Source organism: Papaver somniferum, chromosome 8 (genome assembly GCF_003573695.1).
Source record: "Papaver somniferum cultivar HN1 chromosome 8, ASM357369v1, whole genome shotgun sequence".
NCBI lineage: Eukaryota > Viridiplantae > Streptophyta > Magnoliopsida > Ranunculales > Papaveraceae > Papaver > Papaver somniferum.
In genome coordinates, this window is record NC_039365.1 from 169535284 (window position 1) to 169556879 (window position 21596).

The following is a 21596-nucleotide window of genomic DNA, read 5'->3' on the forward strand; positions in this document are numbered from 1 at the left end:
CGTTTGGTGGATGTAGACAATATTACACACATTCACGTTAAATCCGTGAGTACTTTACTTCTTGTTTCTTTGTTTATGGCTTGCATCTATGTGGTTTTCTTTCTCTTCTTCTTATCCTAGATCGTAGTGAGGTTCATGGAGCAATCCGAGAGATTAAGTATTTCTTATTAGCTAATATGTTTCCGCAAGATTAGCACGTAGATGGCTCTGAACCCCAACAATTACATTTTGTACGTGGCTGTGAGATTACCTTCCGGTTACTATGTTTGTTTGTGATAATTTCAGAGTGTTTACAACTACTGGCTCTGATTGTTAGAACTCATAAGACATCTAAGTAGACGGTAGTGTTTTATTTTTTCCACTGCCGCACTTTCTAGCTCAAAGTTGGTTGACTGTCGCATCTAACTAATATTCAAGAATCAAAATGATCCGAATTCTCCAACAGTCATCAAACGTGGTTAGGTCATACAACACGACAGCAACAACAAGTATCGCCTTACTCGAACGAGTTGTTCTTCTTGTTTGTTTTCTTTTTCTTATTTTATTACTGAAATTAGTAAAAAAAAAAAAAAGAGGAAATATTTTAAAACTAGGACAAAATCTCGAAGAAAATAGCCAAGATTAGAGGAATCAATATAATATTATTAGAGTTCGCATAAGAAAATGAAAATCTTAAACAATAATATTAGAGAATCAGATTAAACAACACGTAAAATACCTATATATGGTTCTCGATATAGACCGTCCTATTTAGCTCTCCCAAAAGTGCAAGTATAGAGGAGAATAATGGACTTAATTGGAATGATAAATTCGGCATGAAAATTATGGGACTTGGAAAAATAAGGTATATGAGACAGACGGTTTACAGGTAGTTCGATTGGGTGACCCTTGATAAGACCAGCTACCATGCTTTTGTTCAAGCTACCATGTTTTCGTTAGTTTTTACAGCTTGGAGTACTGGAATTATATGGTTTTGATTGTACTTGCGGGATTGCTTAAAAATGCCGAGGTCAAAGTTGATGCTGTCTCCATTTGGTACGTACCTTTAACTGCTTAAACAAAGTCATCCAAGAATTTAGAAAGTAATGTCAATGTACTGCATCTTTTTAGTACTTGTGTTGATTACAATGACGAGCCTGTGATTTCTTAGGCAGACAATGTTGTTGAATGGTTTATCTTTCTCGTTCACAGTATGAACATTGAAGGATGGATATTTATGATACCACTTGGTTTTATTGCTGCCGTCAGGTATTCATTGGTTCATACTAATAAAAGATAAACATCCAATCTTACATTTAGCCTGTAAAGTTATTCAGTTTCTGTAATTCGATTGTCTCAATTGTATATGCTAATAATTATCTCAAACTTTTAGATGATATACTTAAGAGTTATCTGTTCTCTAATCTCATTTGTATTATGTCAGCGTAAGGGTCTCGAATGAATTGGGAGCAGGAAATGCAGCAGCTGCAAAATTCTCTGTTGGGGTTACAGTCTCAATTGCATTAGTCACGCAGACTGCTTTTGCTCTCCTAATTTTGATAACAAGAAACAGCTTCCGGAAATTATTTACAAATGACAAGGCTGTAATGAAACAAGTTAGTGCACTAGCTGTGTTTTTATGCATCTCAATCTTCCTTGGCAGCGTCCAACCCATTTTATCAGGTTCGTATAGTTCCAGTATTTTAACGTGCCATAAGAAATCTTGACCCAAAAATTGATGTCACCTCTCTTTTGTACTCGTACCCTGAACCAACAGGTATGGCTGTTGGAGTTGGTTGGCAAGGTGTCGTGGCCTATATAAACATCGCAGTCTACTATCTCACTGGATTTCCCATCGGTATATATATGGGACTCGTATTAGATTGGGGTCTAGAGGTAAGCTTCTAAGTTTGTTAATGCAAAGATCTAGAAGTCAGGATTCTCATCCTGGATACTATCTTTTTGTTGTCCTTAAAAACATGTTTCGCCTCAAATTCCATTGCCAATGTGGTCGTCTTGCGACTCTTGCCTTTAACTTGTTTGAATTGAAACGTGCTGCAAGATTCACTCAAGTTTAAATATGTCTTTGTTGAGATTTATCACTGTTATCTCATTTGTTTTCATATATATGTATGCGAATGAAGGGACTTTGGGGTGGCGTAGTCATTGGAGTTGGTCTTCAGACAATCATTCTCTTAATAATGGCTTGGCGTACGGACTGGGACAAAGAGGTGATTAACGTGGTTAATTATTAATCATTCTCTTAATAATGTTTTCATATATATATATATTTGATGATCACTGTAATTCACCCTTATATGGGGTTTCATAGTGGACGTAGGTCAAGTGACCGAACCACTCTAATCTTTATGTTCACTTTCCCTCGAATTTACCATTCATATTTTATGATTACAGTGGAATGGATCCTGTAAACTGACTATCCTCTTTTGTAGCATGTTGTTGACTGCACGGTTGCCTCGGTCCATTCCACTGTAACCTCGGGTACTGATGTTGGTAATATACTCTAATATGCTATGACATTAATTCGATTCTTTTTCTCTCTTTTTTTTTCTCGAAATATTCACGTTTGTTGAGTCTGTTTTCAGATTGAATTATCCAAAGAGAGAATTTCAAATCCTGGAGATTCAGATGAGGAACACAACTCATCTCACTGAAACATTTTTGAGTTACTTTATGCTTCTTAATTATAGCTAGAAGATATACCCTTCTTTTCTAATAATAATAAAAAAAGAACCTCACGATGATTGTTCATGAAAATAAACTTTACAATTCCATTGAGCTACATAAACTTATTCCTTGCATTGATGTTCCAAAGTGTTTGATAACAAGGTTGAGTTTTTAAGATTCGCTGAACAACTTCCAGATACATGGTTTATATTTCGATAGTGGTGCACTGCCCGTTCTGCTAAGTGGGGTTTGCGGGGTCCCGAGAACATGAAAGAGCAGGCGAAGAAGAAAAGTGTCCTCCTGATGGCTCTTTGAGTACAACAATCCCAACATGACGTCTAGCAATTTCTTTAATAATCGAAAATAAAAATAGAAATGGTGGGGACATATTCCAATTTTGCTAACACATCAGTTGCACCATTGCCTCTTTTTTTTTTATATTGTAAACACGAGAAAATCTAGGAAAAATGACCCAATATGGACTGTAATTTTAGGGATATGCTCCAACGTTAAAAAATGCTCAACTCTTAGAAATCTCGGCTAATTCCACACGTGCGGAAAAAGATAAAACTTTTAATGGATATTGTTTTCGAGTTCCATTACAAGTTGAGTTTTTGCTTCTACAGTGTAGGACAATCAATGGCTTCATGATCATCACCTTTGTTAAACAGTGAACATTTTTTCAACTTTTTTCCGCATGTGGGAAGTCACACATGTGGACTTAACCCAGATTTCTAACAGTGGGGCATTTTTCCAATTCTTTTTAACGTTGGACAGATCCCTAAAATCGGGGTCGATATTGGGGCATTTTCCCCATTTTCCCCAAAATCTACCGGAATTGTGTTGTCTTCGGGAAAGACATAGTTTTCCAATGTACCGTCACTCTGGTCAAACTAAATTTATCGCATATTCTGATAAAAATAAATAAATAAAAAAAAAACTTTATCGCATATTATGGACTTGGTATCCTACAAGCATGAGATATCACATGTACTTCAGAAAGCTCAAGGACAGCAAGTTACGGAATTTCAGAAGTTATAGATGATTAAGTTGCACTAACATCTCCTTAGGCTAATTCAACATCATTTAAATAGTATGAAACTTTGATGTGTGAATTAACTGCTGCAAGTGCTGTTAGTGCATCCCTAATTCGGTTCATTTGTCTCTCTCTATCAGGTGAGCCAACAGTAGAACGAGTAAACAGATGCAGTTTCTTCAAACAGTTCAGTAAGAAACTCAGAAACTTGAGTTCATTATCACACCCTTCCACTTCTTGATCTCAACAGACTCAAGGTGAGACAACGTCTGCAGCGATGTTAATCCTGCTTCCCAATCATCTCCAACATCTGCTGAATTCTCCTGTATCCAAACAGTACAACGAAGATATATCACTAATCTAAAAAGATATATAGGATAGTGAAAAACACGGAAAACACATCATAGGTTCTGAAAGATGTGTATAACTACAAGATTAAAACTGTGACACCGAATTAAATAAGTGAAATGCTTGATACAAACTAGTAAACTTAAAATAATTTGGGATGATTAGTGAAGGATTTCCAGAACATATTGAAGTTGTACTTGAGCTGTTCTATTTCGTTTTTCTAACGACACAGTTCATCAATCGAATGCAATGGTTTTAGTTAGTTCTTACCTCTTTTGAGGTCAGTAAAATAGACTTTATATTAGGAGATATATATCTTAAGTAAGTATGCAATGGAACGCAAGCCCTCTTGTAAGCCAGATATCCAGTTTTAAACGTTCCAGTTGAAGGAATTGAAAGTCTAATAAGTCAGCAGCGTTTGACAGTACCTTGAGAAACAACAGAAAAAAATCATAGATAACATTGCAGTTTGCATCTAATATTCCAAGTCCAAGTATCGGAAACCGAATTTCGTTAAGAAAGAAATACCAAGGAAGGGTGTACATCCATACCTCAAGAAACCCAGGTGATAATGTTAAGCTTCTCACGTTAGGAACAGCTTGTAGAAATTTCATCACACGTTTTCCATACAATTTTGTTTCCTCTGCATGCAGCTTTGAATATGTTTCTGCAGTTTCATCCTAAAACGATCATCAACTACTGAAGGCAATTTTTCTAGAGAATACTCTTGCGTCAAGAAAAGTTTGCAGTCAAAGGTTACAAGATTTGGAGCAGATAACTTAATAGTGTTAGCCATGGTAAGATTTTGCGACCTGAGATATCTACCATAATATCCAAAACGCTCAGGGATGAGACAATCGGCAATGAAATTTTGCTGAGTATCACTTCGTAAGTCGCAATACAATATATGTAGCGAATTGAGAAGTGGGCAGCTGGTGAAGAGCCTTTGAGTTAATTCAGCAGTGGAGATTGAAACTCCAAGAAGCACCAACTCTTTGAGCTGCGGTAAACCCATTAATTTTGGTAAAACAATATTTGAAATTCTGTCATTACGAGGACGTCCACTACCACCAAAGAACCACAACGTCCTCAATGATTTATACAATTAAGCATAGCATGCGGAAGCTCATATGCCGGATCATGATTATAATCAATAACTACCGTTAATTTTTTAACATTTACGCCCTACAGCCGCAACAATCCATCTATTAAGATTTCTCAAGACCTCATCAGACGTACGCGTAGTCCTATCCAGAAAAATCTTCAACTTTTGTATATCAGAGTCATCACGTAACATGAATACCATGCGGATAAAATCTACAAACCTATCTAACTGTTTACTTCTACTCACACGATCATTAAGATTATTATTATCTTTGCAGCCTTCAATGAAAACACTCCAAGTGAAGTTGAGATAAGGTAGAGAAATCCAAGTAGTTTTCCATCTTTTGGAGAGAACACTAGTTTGGACTGCATATTTCATATCAATAAAAGAGAGAATGTGATGTATTAGGTTATCCGGTAAACTGCTGATTCTGTCTTGTCCTATTTCTTCCATGGGTTCTTATTATTGCTTACTTAATGACTAGTTCAAGTTTGTCAAAATATTTACAATCATATGTTGCTTGCTTTCTTTCTTAAAATAACCCTAAAGAGAGGAAGAGAAAGTACCTGGAGGATTTAGAGTCTTAGACGGGTAAGTCCAGAAACTTTTGATGGCTGACGGAGAAGCCACAGCGTTCCTCTCACTTACGTATTTACGGAGAAAAAAGAAAACGAGTTTTAATTAAAATATATACCTTTGATTTCTTTATAGAGGAAACTTTTTCTATATATTTAACCTTTGGACTAATAACCCCGAGCCGAGGGGTAAATATAACATTATAACTTTTCGAATCGTAATGGCAGAAATAACCCTCTATGTATATATTCTATATGCGAACCAATTAAACCAAAAAAGTGATGTTGGATTCGGACGAGGAACATGACTTTGATGCAGATGAAAAGCTCACAAGGTCATTTTCTCAATTCAGCATTAATTGATGTCTCTTCTAGCTTTGTCATCGTGTTGAGTCCTATAATTATTGAGGATGGAGTTTTTTTTAACCATATCGATCAGCACTCGTTTAGTATATATAAAAAGAACTTGTCTAAAGTTTATTCTTTTAGTTTGTTGTTTTGCTTGGTAATAATGGAGTGATGGGGTTGCTGATTCCAGCAAAAACTTAAGTTGTAGACTTTAGTCAGCAACTTCCTCTTTATTAGACCACCAGAACGCAAGCCTAAGTGTTTCAAGAGCGCATAAGATAAAATCATCACAGCAAAGTACCAAACTGGCATGATAAGATTTATTATCAGTTTGGCAATCAAAGATGTTGGCTCCAAATTTTAACGCAATAGTTAGTGTTGACACCGAATTTCCGAGGCAACTACGGATGTTAAAGAGTCAAAGCATTAACAAGTTTCATGTTATCTTTTTGACGCAAGTGATTTTAGAACCTGAAAGCTTGAGGAGAGCATACACCTTAAGTTAACAGTCTATATACCAAGTCAATCTCTTGCCCGAGTAAAAACATAGATAAGGCGCAGCAAACATTCAAGTATGTATTTCAGAAAAATTTAGAAATTACACATTCTAAACGCGCGCTGTCATCTCCTTAGGTTAATAGAACATCATCTAAATAGTACGAAACTTTCATGTGCGAAGTATCTGTTGGGAGTCCTTTCAGTGTATCCCTAATTCGGTCTTTATCAGGTAAGCCAACAGTCGAACGAGTAAACAGATGCAGTTTCTTCAAAACGTTGGCATTTTTCAGTAAGAAACTCAGCAATTTGAGTTCATTATCAGATCCTTCCACTTCTTTAATCTCAACATACTCGAGGTGAGACAACATGCACGACGATGCCAATCCTGCTTCCCAATCATCTCCAATGCCTTCCAAATTCGACTATATCCAGAAACAACGACAGATCACTGTTGGAAATGATTTTGGATTTAATGGGCTAAATGGGTATTGAATGATTTGAAAATGGGCTCACAACACTCAATGAAAAAACTGAATTTTTATTTCACTCTCAAAACTATATTTGTACATACAACTTCTCACATAAACTCACTTTAATTCTCACCTTGCCACTAATTTTGGTTTTCACTCAATTACATCTTCCCCATGATGTTTATTGCCCTATTTATAGGAGCTCTTAACCAACTCCTCACTACTCTAGTTTGGTCTAGAATATTCATGACTCATTCACTTTACAACTAACTAGAATATTCTAGAGAACTTGGGCTCTAATAGCCATGAAGTCTCTAGATGGGCTAGAGTATTATGGACTAATATACAATAGACTAGTTGGGCCTAGATAATTCTAGACACTTCTAAACTAAAATCAAGTTTACATTCTTAACAGCCGCCCTTAAACTTGATTTGAAGTAACTCCAAGAATTTCTCGTAATTTGACGAATACCTCGTGCTTTAGAGGTTTTGTGAATATGTCCGCAACTTGGTCTTGAGACTTTGTATATTTCAGTTGTACCTTATTCTCCGATATGCACTCTCGGATAAAATGGTACCGTGTGTCGATGTGCTTGTTGCGGTCGTGGAACACTGGATTCTTTGCTAAAGCTATTGCTGACTTGTTGTCCACAAATATTGTAGTCGGTTCTTCCTTCTCCATTTTAAGTTCCTTCATTAAACTCCTTAGCCATATCGCGTGACAAACACACGATGCTGCTGCGACGTACCCAGCTTCACAAGTGGAAAGTGTGACGATCGGTTGCTTCTTCGAACTCCAAGTGAATCCCGTATCTCCGAGGAAAAATACAAAACCAGTAGTACTTTTCCTTTCATCTAAGTCTCCGGCCCAATCACTATCACTATATCCAACGAGTTTGTACTTGTCTGATGACGAGTAAAATAAACCGAAATCAAGCGTACCTTTTAAGTAGCGCAGAATTCTCTTGGCAGTCTTCATATGGGTAACCGTAGGTGCTTCCATGTAGCGACTAATCAGTCCTACTCCTTAGAAAATATCTGGCCTTGTACAAGTTAAGTATCTCAAACTTCCAACAAGGCTCTTGTAAAGAGTCGGATTGACCTTCTCGCCTTCATCGATCTTTGATAGCTTGATTCTGCATTCCACAGGAGTAATTGGCGGATTACACTCCTCCATTTTAAATCTCTTAAGGATTTCCTTTGCATATCCTTCTTGAGATATAAATATTCCAGTTTCTTATTGTTTTACTTCAAGCCCGAGATAGTATGACATACGACCAATGTCCGTCATCTCAAATTCTCTCGTCATCGTTTTCTTGAACTCCTCGAACATTGTCGGATTATTGCCCGTGAAGATCAAATCATCTACGTACAGGCAGACAAGCAACATATCTCCTTTTTCATTCACCTTCACATAAAGAGCATATTCATGCAGGCACTTACTGAAATTATTTTCTTGGAAATACTTGTCGATTCTGCTGTACCACGCCCTTGGTGCCTGTTTTAGGTCGTATAAAGCCTTTTTCAACTTCAGGACTTTATTTTCTTGTCCTTTACTTCGTACCCCGGCGGCTGCTCGACATATACCGTCTCTTTAAGATTCCCATTTAGAAAGGCTGACTTGACGTCCATTTCATGGACTTTCCATCTATTTTGGGCAGCTAGAGAGATAATTAATCTTATAGTTTCAAGACGAGCAACAAGAGCAAATACCTTATCATAGTCGATGCCCTCTCTTTGTTTGTAGCCTTTTACTACCAATCTTTCCTTGTATCTTTCAACCTCCCCTTTAGCGTTTTTCTTGGATTTGTACACCCATTTTACTCCAATTTCTCTTTGTCCTTTCGGAAGTGTTACAAGCTCCCAGGTGTTATTCTTCTCAATAACATTAAATTCTTCATTCATCGCCTTTCTCCATTTTTCACTTTCCACGGCTTTGTCAAAAGTTATTGGTTCACTATCTGCAAAGAGACAAAAGAGAGATATATTGTCTCTGTAGATATCTTTTAAACTCCTCGTCCGTAAGGGCCTCTCGCTTGAGCTTTCATCTGCTGATGATGGATCATTCTGGTGCACCGCTAGAGGAGATGGAGGTGGTGTATTAGATGGAGATTCTGGTACTGGTGGTTGTTGTTCTTCTTCTTCTACGATAGGGAGAAAATTGTAATCCTTTTGTTGAACACCGAAATCCCAGACGCCTTCTTCATCGAACTCCACATCTCTGCTTGTGATGACCTTTCTATTGATTGGATTGTACAACTTGTATCCCTTGGATCGAGGGTCATAACCGATAAATATGTACTTGGTGCTCCTGTCATCCAACTTCGTTCTTAGCTGACTCGGCACATGAGCATATGCGATACTCCCGAATACTCGTAAATGTGAGACGCCGGGTTTCACTCCTCTCCATGCTTCTAAAGGAGTCATGTTCCACACGCTTTTTGTGGGACATCGGTTTATCAGGTAAACCGCACAGTCAATTGCTTCTGCCCAAAACTCCCTGGGCACTCTCTTTGTCTTCAACATACTCCGAGCCATATTGAGAATTGTCCTGTTTCTCCTTTCGGCAACTCCATTTTGTTGAGGTGTATATGGAACCGTAAGAGGCCGACGGATTCCATTGTCTTCACAGTAAGACTCGAACTCCTTCGAGGTAAATTCACCTCCTCTATCTGATCTCATAGCCACAATTTCGAAGCCGCTTTCTTTCTCCACAAGGGATTTAAATTTCTTTAAATTGGAGAAAACCTCCGATTTTTGTTTCAAGAAATAAACCCATGTTTTTCGACTAAAATCGTCGACAAATATGAGGAAATAGTTATTTCCACCATACGAGCTTGGCTTTATTGGTCCACAAACGTCTGTGTGAATTAACTCCAGTGGCTTTGTGGCTCTCGTCAGTGTTTCCTTAGGAAAACTTTTTCTGAAATGTTTTCCAAGTAAACATCCTTCGCACAATTGATCTGGGTGGTCTATTCTTGGAAAACCTCTAACCATATTTTGTTTGGACAGTAACTTTAATCCTCCAAAATTTAGATGTCCATATCTAAGATGCCTGAGCCATGATGAGTCTTTCACACAAGCAGTCAGACATCTCGCGACGTCATTTTGAATGTTCAGATAGAACATCCTATTTCCCGTCATTGGCACTTTGGCAATTAGTTTTCCTCTCCTATCTCTTATGAAAAGACTAAGGTTTTCCATGTTCATCCTATAAACCTTTTCTAAGAGTTGTCCCAAGCTTAATATATTCATTTTTACGTTAGGGACATAATAAACATTAGAAATAAATTGATGGCTTCCATTTTTTAATCGAATCAAAATTTTGCCAAGACCACTCACCGGAGTTTTCGCTCCATTTCCGAACGTCACATTGCCGGAAACTGATTCATCAAGCTCCACGAATTTCTCCTTCGTACCACACATATGGTTGCTTGCTCCCGTATCAAGCACCCATGTACAGTTTTCATCATAGTCACCTCCTTTGCATGCCACCAACAAGGTTTGGTCTTCTTGATTTTCTTTACTAGCGTAGTTTGCTCTCTCCTCGACATTATTTGAAGAAGATCGACAGTCCGAAGCATAATGAACAAGCTTATGACAGTTATAGCATTCGACTTGAGATTTGTCATACCTTGGCCTATTATTGTTGCGCCATGAATTATTTCCTCTACCACGACCTCTTGTGGAGCTCGACCTCTGGACCCTCTGATCATCGTTATTTTGCTTGCCTCTTCCTCTTCCGCCGTAGTAGCCACGTCCTCTTCCTCTATCATTACTACTAGATCTCTCTCCTTTGTCTTTTAAAGTAAGCTTAGCTTGTAGAACTTGTTCTACCGCTCCCTCTTTATTTCTCTTTCTCATTCTTTCTTCATGGGCTTGAAGAGATCCCATGAGCTCATCCACGGTCATGGATTCAACGTCTTTGGACTCCTCGATTGCAACGACAATATAGTCGAATTTAGAAACAAGTGACCGTAGTATTTTTTCAATCACACGACTATCACCCATGACCTCTCCATTTCTTCTTAGTTGATTAACAACAACTAAAACTCTTGAAAAATAATCCGATATTAATTCGGACTCTTTCATGGAGAGAGATTCGAACTCACCTCTTAGAGTTTGCAACCGCACCTTCTTTACTTTGTCCACACCTTTGAATGAATTTTGCAAAATCTCCCACGCTTTCTTTGCATTAGCGGCTCTTGATATCTTCTCGAATGACGACTCATCCATTCCTTGATAGATAAGGTAGAGAGCCTTCTTGTCTCTATTTCTTGAAATGCGCAGCGCATCTTTTTCATTTTGCGGAAGCGCCGCTTCATCATCCGGTTCAACATAACCTTTCTCTACAATCTCCCAAGCATCTTGCGAACCTAGTAACGCCTTCATTTGGATGCTCCAATTTTCTTAGTTATCTTTAGTGAGTTTAGGGACGTGAAAAGGAAACATTTCACTAGCCATTAGAATCTTATGGCTCTGATACCACTTTGTTGGAAATGATTTTGGATTTAATGGGCTAAATGGGTATTGAATGATTTGAAAATGGGCTCACAACACTCAATGAAAAAACTGAATTTTTATTTCACTCTCAAAACTATAGTTGTACATACAACTTCTTACATAAACTCACTTTAATTCTCACCTTGCCACTAATTTTGGTTTTCACTCAATTACATCTTCCCCATGATGTTTATTGCCCTATTTATAGGAGCTCTTAACCAACTCCTCACTACTCTAGTTTGGTCTAAAATATTCATGACTCATTCACTTTACAACTAACTAGAATATTCTAGAGAACTTGGGCTCTAATAGCCATGAAGTCTCTAGATGGGCTAGATTATTATGGACTAATATACAATAGACTAGTTGGGCCTAGATAATTCTAGACACTTCTAAACTAAAATCAAGTTTACATTCTTAACAATCACTTAGTTAGCAAGATAAAATAATTCAAAACACGAAAAGAACATTTCATGGGTTCCTAATTAAAGATGTGTGTGTTAAAGTCTGCGGGCATCCAACTCAAAACCAACTGGCGATGAGTGGAACGGTCATTTCATATTATATTTTAAGTCCATTATGCGGAAACTAGTGATGTGAGACTATTGTCCTTTCACACCCTCCCTCACGTGTAAGGCCAGTCATTCGGCCTAACACGTGGACCTACGCATGTGTGGGTCATGGATGTGCAGGTGACATTCGGTCACGGGTGCACACTAATTCGGCCTACACCCGGCATACGGGCCTAGCTCTAATACCATGTTAAAGTCTGTGGGCATCCAACTCAAAACCAATTGGCAATGAGTGGAGCGGCCCTTCCATACACTACAAAACAGGTGGCTTCTAGGGACGGCCATTTTTTCAAAACCGTCCCTAGAGATGGTTATTTGGGACGTTCATGGTCTGACCGTCCCTATAGGTCACGGGATAATTAATTTAAGGCTATTTTTAAGCCGTCCCTAAAAGAAAGTATGACAAAAAAGTATTAGTGACGGTAGAATAGGGGACGGACACAAAACCGTCACAAATGCTTCTTGGGACGGTTTTAGGGTTTTTTGGGACGCTTTTTGGCCGTCCCAAGAGGCCTTCTATTTTGTAGTGATATTATATTTTAAGTTCATTATGCGGAAATTAGTGATGCCGGACTATTGTTCTTTCACACAACTACATAAGTTGCGGCGATGCTTGATAGAAAACTAAAATTAAACTTGAGATGATTTTTGATGGATTTGTGAACAACGTTGAAGTTGTACTTGAAATGTGTTTGTGGGTTTCTAACAGCATAACTAACCAATCAAATACAAAGAGTTTAGTTAGATCTTACCTCCTTTGACGCAAGTAAAATAGACTTTATATTAGGCGAGATCTTGAGTAAGTACGCAATCGAATGCAAGCAGCCTTTTGTAAGCCAATTTTTCAGCTCTAAATGTTGCAGGTTAAAGAATTGAAGAAATCCAAAGTTCAATAAGTCAGGAGCATATGGGAGTACCTGGAGAAAGAATAAAAAAATTATAAATGTTTCTTCAGCTAAATATTCCAAGTCGAAGTATACGAAACCGAATCCTTAAAAGAAAGAAAAACAAAGAAGGGATGCATGCATCCGCACCTCAAGAAATCCAGATGATAAACTTAGTCGTACCACGTTAGGAACCGCTTGTAGCAATTTTATCAAGCGTTTGGCATACACTTTCTTTTCCTCGGCAGGCAGCTTTGAATATATTTCTGCAGATTCATCCTTTTTATTTTCTCTGAGCATCATACTAAACCGAGCATCAGCTGCTGAAGGAAAATTTTGCGTCAAGAAATCTTTGCAGTCAAATGCTATGAGATTTGGAGCAGGTACCTTAATAGTGTTAACCACAGTATGATTTTGCCACAAGAAATATCTACCAAAATGAGCTTCTCCAAAATGCTCATAGCTGAAACAATCAACAATGTCGATTTCTTGATTATCACTTTGTAAATCACAATTAACTACGATTAGCAATTCGAAAAGTGGACTGCGATTGAGGAGACTCTGAGTTAATTCAGCAAACGAGATTGAAACTCCAACAAGCAACAATTGTTTGAGCTGCGGCAAACTAATTGATTTTGGCAGAACTATATTTGCATATTTGGTACCAGTACCACCAAAGATCGACAGCTTCCTCAATGATTCACAATTAAGCAGTTGATGTGGAAGCTCATATGCCAGTTCATGATTATAATCAATATTTATACTTAGTTCTGTAACGTGACGCCTTACAGCCGCAATAATCCATCTATTAAGACTTCTTGAGATCTCATCAGATGTAGGCGTTGTCCAAAGATTCCAATCTAGATAAATCTTTAAAGTTTGTATATCAGAGTCATCGCGAAACATGAATACCATGTAGACAAAATCTATAAACCTAATTAACTCTTCACTTCTACTAGAAGAATCATTAAGATTATCTTTGCCTTCAATGAAACCACTCCAAGTGAAGTTGAGATAAGGTAGAGAAATCCATGTAGTTTTCCATCTTTTGGAGAGAACACTAGTTTGGACCGCATATTTCGTATCAATGAAAGAGAGAATGTGATGAATTAGGTTATCTGGTAAACTGCTGATTCTGTCTTGTCTAATTTCTTCCATGGGTGGTTACTTGTGTTATAAGTTTTCTGAACCTGGATTCATATTATTGCTGACCTAATGACAAAGTTAAATTTGTCTTGTCGCTTGCTTTCTTTCTTAATAAACCCTAAAGAGAGGAAGAGAATAAAATACCTGTAGAAGGCACAGCTTATCACGGAATGTTATATTTATGATAAATCGAATTAATTAAACTTTGGATACTATTTATAAGTCATCCATTAGCTTAAAACTCGAGCTAAACCTCAGCACCCAAGTTACACAAGGGTACGGATTTTGTTTACCGCAACGTGTTCGTGTTCGTGCTTCGCACTCTAATACGAAAACAGAGACAACTAACTACCAAGTAGTTAAAATCATAACCAAGGTTTAAATCTGTAACTCAACATCATGGAAAGTTACCATAGTGCCACAAACTTTTCCCCAACATGCAATCAGCTATATTTACTAGGAAGAAAATCAAGCAGCGAACCATGTGCCAGAAGATAGCCAACAAAATACATACTCGACCAAAATTTAGAAACATGTCGTTCGGGATCTTTTCTCCAAATTGTTTTAAATAACTTTATAGATACTACAAACCTGACGATCAACATCTTCAAAAGTAACCTTTTGCTGGGTTTTAATGACCGGTGCTAACCTAACACCTTTAAGATCTCAGCTGTAGGTCTTTTCAAGGATTTACTGATTCCACAAAATAAATTAAAACATCAAAAAAAAAATTCTTTTGATATTTCATACAAAATATATAATAAAAAAAAGAACTATCAAGCTATTAAATACTTTTAGGAAATCACCAGTAGGAAAACCTAATCTAAGACCACACTGCCACTGCCTAGAAGTCAAATGACAAAAAAGTTGGGCAATAACACGTTTGCTTATGATTTCTGCGTACTGTTGGAAACATGCATTAGAAATAAAATATTGCTGCTTGACAGACAGCTCAACTGGAGTATAAATGAAGGCTTCCTCGCGGAGAAGAACTGAAGGCCTTCATTTTTCTGCCCTGTTCTGTTAATCAGAAAAGTTGAGGCCGGGGCTTTTAGGGAGACAAATATTTGAAATGGATAATATAAATTCAAACCACTCAACTCCTCTCTTAACAACCAATGATGAAAATTCTCCGGGAACGTTCTTTAGAAAATTATGGGAAGAAAATAAAATGGTATGGCACATTGCTGGACCATCCATTTTAATTTCAATCTGTCAATACTCTCTCGCTTCCGTTACTCAAACTTTGGTTGGTCATATTGGTACTCTTGAACTTGCTGCTGTTGGTATTCAAACCTTAGTCATATCCGGTATAGGCTTCGGAATCATGGTACTATTCCTCTCTGTCACATATTATCTAATTCCCATTTTCTCTATCTCTATCCCGTAACTGGGTAATTTGGGTTTACTTATTGTGTGCAGTTGGGGATGGGAAGTGCCTTGGAAACATTATGTGGACAAGCGTATGGAGCAGGAAAAATGAGGATGTTAGGGATATACTTACAGAGATCATGGCTGATTTTACTTGGAACAGCAATACCATTAACCTTACTCTCTATATTTGCAACACCCTTATTATTATTGTTAGGTCAACATAGAGATATTGCAAAATTGGCAGGTACATATTCAATATGGATGATACCAGAACTGTATATGTATGCATTGAATTTTCCGATACAAAAGTTTTTACAAGCTCAAAGTAAAGTATGGGCAATGGCATGGATTTCATCTGGGGTATTAGCATTTCATATACCATTAAGTTGGTTTTGTATCATGAAATGGGGTTTAGCGGGAGCAGCTGTTTCTTTAAACTTTTCATGGGTGTTGGTTGTGATTCTTCAGTACGTATATATTGTCTCGGGACGTTGCAAAGATTCTTGGAGTGGGTTTTCATGGTTGGCTTTTTCTGATTTGCTTGGATTCCTTTGGTTGTCTTTGTCTTCAGCCGTCATGCTCTGGTTAGTATTCAATCTCTTGCTCTCCATAGTTTATAATCAATTGGTTCTACTGGCATTCTTCAGTATGTTAGCTGTTCCATTCGTTTGCTTCTCTTGTCGTACTTGTTATCCGTATTTGTTTCTTGTCTACTGAACGGAGGACAATATTTATTTAGTATCCCATCTAAAGTCTATACGGCATGGTTTCAGAGATATGCTCAGAAACATGAGAATGTTTATGTGCATTGAATGCAAATTAAATGTAATCCCAGACATGCATCCCATCTTATATGTGCTTGTTGAGATTCTGTTTATGACAATTTAAGTGGGGTTACAAGTATAACTCCTGCCTTTGATTGTTATAACTCATAAGACATCGATCTAAGATTAGATAAACAGTACTGTTTATTGTTTCCGATGCAACACTTAATTTCAACCTCAAAGGAAGTTGAATGTGGCATCTAACTAAAGTTCAAGAATCAAAATGATCCGACTTACTCAACTGTCATTAAACTTCTTGTTTAGGTCATAATACAACACAACAGCAACAACAAGTCCGTCAAGTCATCAAGTCCTTCTTCTTTCTTGTGTTCTTTTTCTTATTTTATTACTTCAAATAAAGATTGAAAATAGATTTTATATTACTGAAATGAAAAAAAGTGAAAGAAAAGCTACGAGGCTTTGATTTCTTTTGGAAACAAGAACTTTAGGCACGCGCAATGCGCGTGCGATGAGCACATTTGACGCATAGTTAGCAATAATTCTACACGTATACAGGAAAGCTAAATCAAGAATTGGTCGCGGTTCAACAGTGAACACCCCTTCATGGTCCATACATGCAAGGGCACCCGCACCCAATTGTCTCCCACCACGTGATGGAATATTTAATTGAAAGGGGGCATTTTCGTAATATATTATGGCTGGATGTAAACCCTATGCGGCTATGCCTCTTATAATCTTCTGAAACCCTCTGTTTACTATCTTCCTCGTCATCTTGTTTGTTTGCAGCTGACTCGGCGTCTGGATCTGGGTCAATTTCTGACTCGGGCCGAGTCAGCAGTCAGACCGTTTGTTTTGCATTTTGAGTCAGATCTGACTCGACCTATGACTCAGACATAACCCCTGACTCGGACTCATTTGAGTCATGTAACAAAATACTCCTGACTCACGAGACTAAACCACTGACTCACATTTTTTTGAGTCAGATGAGTCAGATCTGACTCAAAACAAACATATCGAGTCAGATCCAGATGAGTCAGGTGATTTCACTCAGATCCAGATGACTCAGATCCAGACGACTCAGATGAGTCAGGAGTAAACAAACATAGTGTTAGTCTCGACTATCCTATCATCTAACAAAAATAAATAAAATGGAAGCATACATACGGAGGATATTAGTGGGCTAATTAAGTTCAAAATTTCTTCTGATCTGAAAAGCTTCTTTTTCCACTTTTTATGGCTGATTCGATGGTTAATATATATATATAGTGTATATATAGGTCGGGATGAAGCAAACGACATAAAACTTGACATTTTAGCTTGTGCTCCTATAACATCGGCCGGAACATCCGAGAATCGTCTTCAAATTGATTTGTGCTCCTGTAATCGGTCAAAGTTTAGCTTGTGCTGCTGTACAGCCAATTTCAGTTTGTTCTATTGTAATCAAATCAAATTTGATCAAGTCCTCTAAATTGATCAAGAATTTTGAACTTCTAATTGATACGTATCACCTATATTCATCTTTCATTAGTTTGATTTGATTAAATTTCATGCATCTGAAAAGAAAAAATCGAAATTTAATTTTGTTCGGAACTTCATATCATTAAAGAATTTATGATTACCATTTTACCCTCCAATAATTTTTTCTCTTTCGATTCAGTGGTGTAAATATAGGGGCAAAACAGTCCTAAAAATTTGCAGCTTCATTTTTGCTACAGTAAGGGCAGTTCCCTTCATATAATAGAATAGATAATAAATCCTACGCAAGGTACCTAGAAAAAATGTCGTCTGTTAGAGAGACGGTTATAAGGAGTATGATTGGATTAAAACTTAGGTAGTTGTTGGCTGTTGGTTACCTGATAGTAGATTTGTACTAAGTGGCTGCACTCATAAAGTCTTGGCAAAATCCGAATCAGAGGCAAAGACTTGGCCTGTTTCTTACCTTTAGTTGAGGCAATTTGATCAAGTAGTCCAGCCAAACCTAACCAAAGCCATTAGCTTTTGTTCGAGCTACCATGTTTTCTTTAATCTAATAGATTTTATTTTTACAGCTTGGAGTATTGGAATTTAATGGTTTTGATTGTACTTGCGGGATTACTTAAAAATGCTGAAGTCAAAATTAGTGCTGTCTCCATCTGGTACGTGCTTTAACTTCTTAAACAAAATCAATCGATGAATTTAGGAAGTCATGTCAATGTATTGTATGTTTTTGATAGTTGTACTGAATACAATGACGACGAGCCTGTGATTACTTAGGTAGACAATATTGTTGAAGCTGGTTTTTATTTCTCGTTCACAGTATGAATATTGAAGGATGGATATTTATGATACCGCTGGGTTTTATTGCTGCTGTCAGGTATACATTCGTTCATACTAATAAGTAATATAACATCCAATCTTGTTCCCGTTCGAGTTTCTTAAGACACATCATTTGGCTTGTAAAAAATATTCAGATTCGGAACTTGATTGTCTCAATTGTATATATGCTAATAATTATCTCAAACTTTTTGTTGATAAGCGTACGGGTCTCGAATGAATTAGGAGCAGGAAATGCAGCAGCTGCAAAGTTCTCTGTTTGGGTTACTGTCTCAATTGCGCTAGTCACTCAGACTGCTTTTATTCTCCTAATCTTGATCACAAAAAACAGCTTTCCGAGATTATTTACAAGTGACAAGGCGGTTAGCAAAGAAGTTAGTTCGTTAGCTGTGTTTTTATGCATCTCAATCTTCTCTGGCAGCATCCAACCCATTTTGTCAGGTTCGTATAGTTAATGGATAAACAATACTGAATGATGACAACCTAATAACTTTGAATAAGGAAATGAAGGCACCTTCATTGCTCCAGTTTTTCTAATGTAGGCGAAACAAAAAAATCTTGATCCAAAAATTCATGTAACCCCTCTTCTTCCCTCGTACCTGAATCAACAGGTATGGCAGTTGGGGCTGGTTGGCAAGGTGCTGTGGCCTTTGTAAACATCGCATCTTACTATCTCATTGGGTTCCCCATCAGTATCTATATGGGACTTATTTTAGATTGGGGTCTAAAGGTAAGCTTTAAAGTCTGTTAAATCATCCTGGATATTATCTTTTCTTTTGCCTTTTATAAAGCATCGAAAAACTGATCATCTTGCGACTCCTGCCTATTTATATGAACGAAGGGACTTTGGGGTGGCGCATTAATTGGAGTTGGTCTTCAGACAATCATTATCTTAATAATGTCTTGGCGTACGGACTGGAACAAAGAGGTGAGTCTTGCTATGATGTTCGATTCTTTTTCGCTCTTTTGTTTTTTCTCGAAATTATTCACGATCGTTGAGTCTGTTTTGCAGATTGAATTATCAAAGGAGAGAGTTTCAGATGTTGTAGTTTCAGATGAGGAAGACACGTCGTCTCACTAATACATTTTTGAGCTACTTTCTGCTTCTTCATTATTTTTAATCTTCGCTTTAATCACCTTTACAATTCCTTAGAAATGTATAAATTTCCTCTCACGATGTTCAAAACAGTTATATAACAAGGTTTAATTTCTAAGAATTCATAAACCACTTCCACTATGGTTTAAAATATAAGTGATCTTGTAGTTGCGGAAAATCCCAAAACTATACCGGTTTGTAATGATAATAACACAAAGCTTAAATCATGTATATCAACTCAAACATTAATGATATTATTCACCACTTTGACACTAAAATGATCTTCACTAAGACTTCATATTGGATGTATGGAGTTCGTAGAATAATTCTCAAGATGCACTTATACAACAATCGAGAAAAACTAGATAATATCTAAAGACTTAAAGGCCTAGACAAATAAAGCTCCCATGTTAAACGGTGAGGAAATCCTCGCTTCTTATTGGTCGAAACAAACCTTTTTTGAGTTTTGTGAAACGAGCGTTTTGGTGAGGACACTTGGCAATCTATGATTGGTTTTAAAAAATCAAAATTAAAATTCAATTAGAAAACTAAACACCAAACGTATTTGGAATGGGAACTAGATTTGGAATCAAACAACTAGATTTCGACCTATGTTACACGGACACGCCAAGAATGGTGACGTAACCGTGTCAGACACACGAACGGACACGACGCGGTTAAGACACTTGCCGACACGCCACATCACGTGTCGCATAAAAAGCGATGTTAGACACACCAAACGTATTTGGAATCAAACAACTAGATTTCGACCTATGTTACACGGACACGCCAAGAAAGGTGCCGTAACCGTGTCAGACACACGAACGGACACGACACGGTTAAGACACTTGCCGACAGTCGCATAAAAAGCGATGTTAGACACTTTGCGGACACTAAAAAGACATTTCCAGACACGCCATAAATGATTTATTTTGGCTTGGAAAATCAAAATAAACTAAATATGACATTAGTTTATTCTTTTTTAAGTCGAATCCATGTATTATTCATGCAAGATTTTATCATTATTTCGTTATTATTAGTTTTATTTAACTAGCAGTCAAGTATTTTACGAATAAGAACAATTATTTTGTTGATCCAATTGTGTTAAAATCTCATTTTAATGGTGGGGCTAATACATATAACGTGTTCCCGTAATCCACTTTTTTGAGATTTGACGTGTCCACGTAACCGTGTCGTGTCGTAACTGTGTCCCGTGTCCGTGTCCCTGCAACATAGATTTCGACTTTCATACAAAACAGGATTTAGTTGGTTGGCTCCACTGAAATTTATTTCGTACATACCCTAAATCGGATTTCGGTGAATATAAATTGGTTTAAGTCGAGAGATTTTGTAAGAGTGAAACAAGGGAAACAAGTTTTTTCCACCCTTAATTATGTTCCTTTTATCCATAGAAACCTATTCCAGTGATATTCAAAGTTAAAACAAGTATAGGTTCTCTCAGAGGGATATTCCAGTGATATTCAAAGTTAAAACAAGTATAGGTTCTCTCAGAGGGAACATAGATTCTTTTATCTTTTATGTAAGAGAGTGGTAACGATCGACATTAAATTTAATCCATCTCATCTTTCTTTTAGAGGTAAATAGTTATCAAAAGTTTATGCAAACTCGAAGAAACACCACAGTGCCCATGAGGGTGTGATATGAGAACAACATTTCTTACAATGTAGTAGTAGAACAATGAAAAATTGTTTGATGGAACAAAGATACATGAAAAATGGAATGGACCCTTAATTTGAGCACGACAATCATAACAGTTAGCTGGATTTTCACCCATTCATTTTCCCCGATTCAAGCAGATAACTCTTACTTGCAATTGCTTCCATAAATACCGTAAATGATCCACACCTCCACATGA

General features: G+C 37.2%; 3 protein-coding genes across 3 annotated transcripts; 2 read left to right on the forward strand and 1 right to left on the reverse strand.

The window, feature by feature from the left end:
• Positions 1–824: 824 nt before the first annotated feature.
• On the forward strand, positions 825–3531 carry LOC113306433 (protein DETOXIFICATION 33-like). The gene is made up of 6 exons (XM_026555372.1): positions 825–844; positions 949–1035; positions 1192–1248; positions 1424–1662; positions 1757–1875; positions 3445–3531. The coding sequence occupies exons 1-6, from the start codon at positions 825–827 to the stop codon at positions 3529–3531; spliced, it is 609 nt and encodes a 202-aa protein (XP_026411157.1).
• A 9583-nt stretch (positions 3532–13114) lies between these two features.
• Positions 13115–14164, reverse strand: LOC113306435 (F-box/LRR-repeat protein At3g58900-like). Its single transcript, XM_026555373.1, has one exon. The coding sequence runs from the start codon at positions 14162–14164 to the stop codon at positions 13115–13117; it is 1050 nt and encodes a 349-aa protein (XP_026411158.1).
• Positions 14165–15161: 997 nt separating this feature from the next.
• Positions 15162–19958, forward strand: LOC113306944 (protein DETOXIFICATION 33-like). Its single transcript, XM_026555867.1, has 8 exons — positions 15162–15482; positions 15575–16110; positions 18360–18446; positions 18608–18664; positions 18827–19065; positions 19236–19354; positions 19466–19552; positions 19637–19958. Exons 1-8 carry the CDS (start codon positions 15225–15227, stop codon positions 19703–19705), a joined length of 1452 nt encoding a protein of 483 aa, XP_026411652.1. The 5' UTR covers positions 15162–15224; the 3' UTR covers positions 19706–19958.
• The last annotated feature ends 1638 nt before the right edge of the window (positions 19959–21596 follow it).